Below are 7,503 nucleotides of genomic sequence, written 5' to 3'. Positions count from 1 at the left end.
CGGGCCGAATCCGGCCCGCGGGCCGTAGTTTGGGGACACCTGGTTTACATTAACATAATAATGAAGCATAAACAGCAGCTCAAAAACAAACCCACAGGTCAGCCAGAACTGGACCAGAACCAGAACCAGAATATCTGGATTGATTCACTGACTGATTGATTGGTCAGTTGATCTCTGACCGTTTCCTCCTGGATCTTGAGGCTCCCGGTTTGAAACTTGCTGCAGAAGCATGAAGGACTCAGACTGGACTGGTTAACTGGTTTATTACTAGTTAATTGCTGGTTTGCGGTCCAGCTCTCAGTCGGTCAGTCGGTCGGTCAGTCGGCCTGCGCGGTCGGCCGCAGCGCTCTCCTCAGCGGGTGGCTGCAGGCGTCCATCTTGTCCAGCAGCTGCTCCTTCCTCAGGTTGTAGAGCCGCTGCAGGATCAGGCCCTGCTGCTGCTCCTTGGCCTCCTCCGCCTGCTGGTGGCGCCGCAGCCGCTGCTGGTGCTGCATCTGGGCCAGCAGGTCTGCCTGGTACGCAACCGCAACCTGCCTGCGGCTGCGCAGACGGAGGGAAGAGACCGTCAGACCTTCGGGTCTTTACATTTCATCGCTTCCTTGGCGTTCCTCAGGGCTGTGTGCCCGGTCCTCTGTTTGTGGTTACTATGGTAACGGTTTTTACTGCGGCGTGTTGACCTGCAGTGACCTCTGGGCTTCATCATCGACTGATAACTACAGATCTATACCCCTAGCTTTAAAGACATAACTCAGTTTTTAATATTTTCCTAAACTCGTTAATCATTTCATGTATTGAACTGGTTACTATGGAAACCGTACGATCCGACCCAGGAGAGGTTCGGCTGCTCAGAAACAGAAATATTTCATATTCCAGGTTTCTGTGTCGTTATGAATCAGAAACAGATTTTCTGCTTCTGCTGGTTTCCACATTTCACAGTTTATAGTTTTATTAATAATAATAATAATAATAATGTTATTATTATTATTATTACCAGTAGTTATTATTATATTCATGTATGTCTGTAAGCTGCCAGGTTCCTGTCACATGGTGATGATGATGGTAAATCCAACATGGCGTCCCTCCAGGCTCCTACCTCCTCCTCTCCTCCTTGTCCTCCATGGCCACCAGCTCCCTCTGTCTCTTCCCCTCCTCCCTCTCCCTCTGCAGCTGCTCCTGTCTGTCCTTGTTGGCCTCCACTGTGGAGAGTCAGGAGGAGAAACTGGCTGAGAATCAGAAAACCAAACGGCTCCATCCGGCTCCTCCTCCTCCTCCTCCTCCTCCTCCTCCTCCTCCTTACGTTTGGTCTGGATCTGCAGCCGCTGCGTCTCCAGCACCTCCTTCATCAGCCGGTCGCGCGCCTCCCTGCGCAGCCGGCTCTCCTTCTCCCTCTTCCTCCACGTCTCCTTCAGGTTCTCCTCCATCAGCTGCTCCGTCTCCTGCTCCTCCTTCTTCTGCTTCTGCAGCTCCTCGGCCAGGTACTGCCGGTACCTCTGCTGCTCCTCGCACCGCTCCGCCTGGAGACAGACAGGCAGCAGGAGCAGGAAGCAGACTCCTGACCTCTGACCCCTGAGCCGCCTACCTTCCTCTGCGCCGCCTCCTTGCGCTGCTCCGTGTCCTCCTTGTCGATCTGCTGCAGGATCTTCATGTCCGTCTCCAGCTCCTTCTGCTGCTCCAGCGTCAGGCGCCTCATCTTCAGCCGCAGGTCCTGCTCCAGCTGCTGCCGCTGCTGCCGCCGCCGCTGCTGCAGCAGCTGCTCCTCCCGCTGCCGCTGCAGGAGGTCCATCTTCTGCTGCTCCAGCTGCCAGAGGATGGAGGAGGACAGAGGTCAAAGGTCAGGCCTGGGCAGGGAGCGCGGCGAGGCGGGTCTCACTCACCAGCAGCAGCGTCTCCTCCTCCTTCAGCTCCTTCTCCTGCCGCCGCCGGCGCTCCACCGCCTCCATCTGCTCCTGCAGCATCAGCCGCTGCTCCTCGTCCTGCTGCCGCTGCTCCCGCCGCCGCCGCGCCTCCTGCTCCTCCTTGGCCTGCCGGTCGGCCTCCCACAGCCGGTGGAACAGCTCCTCCTCCTCCTGCTGCCGCAGGCGCTCCTGCTGCTGCACCCTCAGCTGGTCGCGGCGCTCCTGGGTCACCTGCTGCTCGCGGCGCCGGCTCTTGATGCTGCGCAGCTCCTCGCAGCGCTCCCTGAGGAGCAGAGGGAGCTCAGCTTCACCTCCACACCGCTGCAGGAACGAGTTAGTGACCGGCTCTGTGGACCACTTCCTGGTTCCTAGCTCCACCGTCTAGTTCCTGGTTAGCAGCTCCCACTTCCTGACTCCCAGGAACCAGGAACTGGGAGCCACCAGGTCCTGGTTCCTGAGTGAGCAGCTGCTGTTTGTTGGTACCTGGACTCGGTTCTGGTCAGCGGTTCTTACGTGAACAGCTGCTCCATCTTGTCGGACACCAGCTGCAGCCTCTCTCTCTCTCTCTGGTCCTTCAGGTTCTTCACTTGCTCCCTCATCTTGGCCTGCCTCTCCAGCGCCGTCTCCTTGCTGTCCTCCAGCTGCTGCAGCAGCTGCTGCTCCTCGGCCACCAGCAGCTGCCTGAGCCTGAGGGACACACAGGAGCCGCCGCGTCACCGAGGTCCGCTCTGGGTTCTGGTTCTGGTTCTGTTACCTGTCTCTCTTCTGGCTGATGTTGGCCTCGTGCTGCTCCAGCTCCGCCTCCACGCCCCTCACCACGGCTCCTCTGACGTAGCGGCGCTCGCAGCGCTGCAGCCACCACAGCTTCATGATGCAGTCCCGGTACTCTCCAGTGAACTCCAGAACTTCGTCTCGGATCTCCTTCAGTTTCTGGTTCCGGTCCACCAGGCGCTGGAGGTGATCCTCACGTGCTCCCTTGGATCTCTGAGAGAAGGAGACAAGGAGGCAAGGAAACGACAGGATGGACAGGCGGCCGGTTTGATGCTTTTAGAGCAGGCTTCGCTTCCCATCAGAGGTTTTTTGCAGCACTTTGCAGCACTTTGCAGCAGCTTATGGCAGCATCAGAACCTCCTAATAATCAGTTTCTGCCCTCAGTTTATAAATATTGTCCACATCTCTACGACTCGTTTCCGGACCGCCGCTTGGTGGCCGCGGGCCCCCCTGCGGGCCCCGCCCCCCGCCTTGGGAGCCCCGGTCCTACAACAAACCTCCCTCCGCTTGTTATCATTATGATTCACAAAGTCACAAACTGCTGTCGTCCGGCTGGGAGGGAAGCTGGACCGGGCCGGTACCTGGAGCCGGACCGGAACCGAGCAGAAAACCGGAACCTTTCTCACCATCGCCAGGGTTTGGGGAAGAATGAGGCGGATGTCCCGACATTTGAATCTCCCGTCGCTCTCCATCGTCTTCTCTCTTTTCTCACGGAACCGGATCAGTTGAAAACAGAACCGTCTCTGCGGTGGGCCGAAGCTCGGTTACCATGGCAACGGGACAACAGGCGCGAGCCGACGTCAGACGGTTTCCTGGCAACCAGTAAACTAAACTGAATTAGACCGTAAATTAAATGATTGATTTTCCTAAAAGCTGATTTTATTTTTGTTATCCAGCAGAAAAATATATAGAATTTATTACTATTTACTATTTTTTATGTTTGTTTACAATCAAACTTATAAACAACCAGCCTGTTTTCCTTTACCCGGACACTAGGGGGCCCCAACGAGCTACGGACAGAATCACCTCCGGTACCGGTCCAGTTCGCAGCGGAACTCCGTTCAGTTTTCAGATTAAGAATATTTTAATGAAGATGAACTGAAACTTCATGTTTTATCTCCTGATTTTTTTTGAGCAATTTTCACATTTAACTGCATTTTTTAATTTATTTTTTATTTGTAAAAGCCACGTTGGGATGTTTTGGATCCTTCCTGAAGTCGAACCGGAACCGAACAGAAAATATGATCAATAACCAGTATGATCAATAATCTTTCCCATTTCGACAAATCCTCCGGACATTGGTGTAATTTCACATGCTGCCACGCGGTGGCGCTGTTGGCTGTAATGAAAACAAAACCTAAAACAGTGACGTGAGTCTGTTTCACATGAAAAATTAAAATAATCTTAAGAAATATTGAAATAAAGTGAATATAAAGTATAAAACTGGATTTTTATCATCCATCCATTTTCTTGCACCCTTTTTCCCTCAGTGGGGTCAGGAGGTGCTGCTGCCAACGTTTCGGGCGAGAGGCGGGGTCACCTGGACAGGTCACCTGGACAGGTCACCAGTCTGTCGCAGGGCAACACAGAAACACACAACCATGCACACACACACACACTCACACCTAGGGACAATTTGGAGAGGCCAATTAACCTGACAGTCATGTTTCTGGACTGTGGGAGGAAACCGGAGTACCTGGAGAAAACCCACCATGCACAGGGAGAACATGGAGACTCCATGCAGAAAGACCGGGAATCGAACCCAGAACCTTCTTGCTGCAAGGCAACAGCTCTACCAACTGCACCACTGTGCAGCCCGGATTTTTAATCATAAAAATGAGAAATTTCACTGATGAAGCAAATAGTTTTATTCATGATTTTATTCCTCTGGAGACATTTTTATGGAGCATTTATTGCATAAACTCTGAATTATGAATAAATGTTCGGATGAAACGTTTTGGAACATCTGGGTTGATGTTTACAGATATTTGTGAAGAATCGTCATGTTTCCCGCAGGTTAAATGATCTTTATTGTTGTCGGCACCAGAAACACTCAGAGTTTCCGTCCGGCCCGCAGCATGACGCTGATTCCTCTCACGCTGACGTACAGCGCCTCCATCTGGGCGGGAGGATGATCGTAACCGTTGAATTCGGGTTTTTTCATGTAACGTCCTGACTTCAGGAAGGATCCCGCCCAGCACAGCTCCTGCTTCTCCAGCAGGGGGCGAACCAGGGACTCAGGAACTTCAGCAGCTCCAGTCTTAAGATGCTCCATCTGGTGACAGACACAGTTTTCATTCATTCAATAAATTATAGTTGAAGTAAAATGTTGCTGAGTGGAGGATCGTACTATCTCCATGATGTGGTCCAGAGTTTCCGGACCGGATTTGGCCAAAGCAGCTGGAATCTCCTCTGGTAGATCTGCACAAGAAACTTTAGTTTTTTAGTCTAACCACAAAACTTTGACTAGGCCATTTAAACACGTGATCACCAAACACGTCAGCATCAGAGACAGTGAGTTGACGTCGGCTCTGATATTGGATGTGATCTCATGTTTGAGATGAACCAACCGGATGAGACGGTCAGTGGAAGTGATTTACCGGCCAGAGCGCAGACCAGCAGCTGAAGAGCTTCGGTCTGCTCTCTGGAAGCAGACGAAACCAGATCCATGAATGACGCTCCGGCTCCTTCAGGCTGAATTTCTCCATCAAGGATCCGGTCCAGCTGTCAGGAGGACGTGCAGAGTTTTTACAGGCGGATCAGCAGCCGGTGCCGTGTGCGGACGTTGGGTCTTACCGTGTCCTCCAGCTGAATCAGAGAACATCCTTCGTCCAGGACCGCGGTGAGTTTTGGCAGCAGGTGACCGCAGCCTGCCAGCGACTGCCACACATCGACTTTCCCCTCCAGTTCTGCAGAACCAACAGAAAACATAAATCCTGGAGGAAACTAGACTAAAGGAACCCTTCAGGTGAGAAAGAAAGAAAAGATGAAATGTTTTACGGGTCGGATGATGTGAAGGCAAACTGATTACTGGGAACTAAAGATCCGTTTACAGAAACTCACTGCCAATCATGTCCTGTGCCAATGTCGTCTGTTTCAAGATTCCCATCATTGTAACTGTGAAGTAAATGAACAGGAAACTTAATGAGGACATGGAGAAAGTTCTTCAATTTGACTTCATGTCAGTGTGAACATTAAATTAGCCAAAATAACAAGGAGAAGATCTGACCTGAGAATATCGCACGACCAAACTCTATGAAGATAAAAGCAGAGAGTTAACTTTCAACACTCATGTTTGACTCGTGGTAAATCACTGTTGGGTTCAGATTTAAATCTAAAACTCTCCACTCTTACTCAGAGTGTTTCCATCCAGCTGCATCTCTTGGAGAACAAAACCAAAGGTTTTATTTTCTGGGATGATGAAGCTTGTAATTCCAGACTTTTGACTCTGTAAAAACAAATAGCAGCAAAATGAAGCGAACCGAAACGTTGAAACTTTCATCTGCTGATTCTGTCCATCACTGAACTGGAGCCTGTCTGAACAGGGTAACCCCCGTTAAGAACCCCGTTATAGATAAATGATATAAAAGTATCAGAGAACCAATTTATTTCATTATTTCGTTCAGAGGCAATCTGGACCAACAGGCTGAGTTTCTACTGAACTGTTCTGAATATTCTGGTCATCATCAGCAGTTTGGTTTTCCTCTTCAGGCTCATTTTCTGATAAACCAATTTGTATTATTCTTAAACTTCAGCCTCAGTTTGGACACCAAGCAGAGACCCAACATGTCGGACAAAACCAGCAAAGGAGCTCAGACACGTTAGCTCCCCCACCTGGTGAGTCCAGGAAGGGCAGGAGGGACGGACCTGCTGCCTGCCGGGCACACCGGGGTCAGAGGTCACCTCTCCGGCCTGTCACCCCCCCCCCTGCACCTCTGGTCCATCTGAACCAGCGCAGGAATTCGTGAACTCTCCCACATGGCGCTTGCATGTGTGTCTGCGGTAGCGAGACGTGTTGCTATGACTACGGATCTGTACGTCTAAGGTCCACCAGTAGCCGGGGCGGACTAGCATACCAAGCTAGCTCCATATCAACATGCCTGGTGGCTGAGCGGCTCATGAGGACCGTCTGAGCATTCGGTTAAAATTATTAACGATCAGCGTTTCCCTCTGGACTGTGAGATCAACCAGCCTCAGTTTCATTCCCTGATTACTCACCTTATAAGAGACGTCGACAAAGCTAAATGCTGTTATTCCAAATATCCCTCCATACGAAGCCTCGCCCAGAACCTGGACTTCATCCTTGTTGTGGAATCTCTCCACCACAAAAGCCAGTTTCTCTCCTCTCTTCATCTCAAGGCTTTCCACAAATTCCTGCTCCAGTTCGCTGTAAGTTATGAACACAAGCAGAAACCGTTGGCTGAAAGGCAGAGAATATTCACTGCCTTTGTGATTAGCAACAGAATTGGATGAAGAGAGACTCTCACATTGTCTTGTGCCGTAGCTTTGCCACGTCCTCGTCTCTGACAAACTCTTTCATCAACGTCATCCGGGACGTTGCGTCCGTACAGTCCCGCTTGGCCCCCGCTCTGCCTGTGACTTCATTATGTCCTCCTCCTAAACCAATTCCCTCAACATGGCGGCTGACAGTCTGGTAATCCTGCATGTGTGTTTTAGTTTGAGGCTCTAAGGGAGAAGATGAAACGAGTTTCAGGCGTTTCAGTTTGGTCAGCGCAGCTTTCAGGGCTGAATGAATGGGAGTCAATATAAAGTCCTCTGTTGGCTGGAAGTGTGTGTGTGTGTGTGTGTGTGTGTGTGTGTGTGTGTGTGTGTGTGT

At 51.2% G+C, this 7,503-nt stretch overlaps 2 protein-coding genes across 2 annotated transcripts in view; both read right to left on the bottom strand.

Annotated features, from left to right (window-relative positions):
* Nucleotides 1-244: 244 nt before the first annotated feature.
* cfap53 (cilia and flagella associated protein 53) lies at nt 245-3,910 on the bottom strand. Its single transcript, XM_008424765.2, has 8 exons — nt 3,293-3,910; nt 2,650-2,879; nt 2,409-2,582; nt 1,875-2,178; nt 1,580-1,798; nt 1,298-1,514; nt 1,094-1,196; nt 245-540 (listed from the first exon to the last, which is right to left on the bottom strand). Exons 1-8 carry the CDS (start codon nt 3,356-3,358, stop codon nt 318-320), a joined length of 1,536 nt encoding a protein of 511 aa, XP_008422987.1. The 5' UTR covers nt 3,359-3,910; the 3' UTR covers nt 245-317.
* A 606-nt stretch (nt 3,911-4,516) lies between these two features.
* Nucleotides 4,517-7,503, bottom strand: part of LOC103474048 (uncharacterized) — a 4,058-nt gene continuing 1,071 nt past the window's right edge. Inside the window, exons 3-11 of the mRNA XM_008424766.2 lie at nt 7,154-7,352; nt 6,885-7,053; nt 6,021-6,114; nt 5,896-5,919; nt 5,730-5,783; nt 5,463-5,575; nt 5,267-5,390; nt 5,017-5,087; nt 4,517-4,941 (exon numbers count right to left, since the gene is read on the bottom strand). Of these exons, the coding sequence (XP_008422988.2) occupies nt 4,720-4,941; nt 5,017-5,087; nt 5,267-5,390; nt 5,463-5,575; nt 5,730-5,783; nt 5,896-5,919; nt 6,021-6,114; nt 6,885-7,053; nt 7,154-7,352 (1,070 nt within the window). The 3' untranslated portion in view covers nt 4,517-4,719. The remainder of the gene's footprint in view (nt 4,942-5,016; nt 5,088-5,266; nt 5,391-5,462; nt 5,576-5,729; nt 5,784-5,895; nt 5,920-6,020; nt 6,115-6,884; nt 7,054-7,153; nt 7,353-7,503) is intronic.

This window comes from Poecilia reticulata, linkage group LG12 (assembly GCF_000633615.1).
Source record: "Poecilia reticulata strain Guanapo linkage group LG12, Guppy_female_1.0+MT, whole genome shotgun sequence".
NCBI lineage: Eukaryota > Metazoa > Chordata > Actinopteri > Cyprinodontiformes > Poeciliidae > Poecilia > Poecilia reticulata.
The sequence above is the reverse complement of the archived record's forward strand: the minus strand, read 5'-3'. Positions and strand labels throughout refer to the sequence as shown.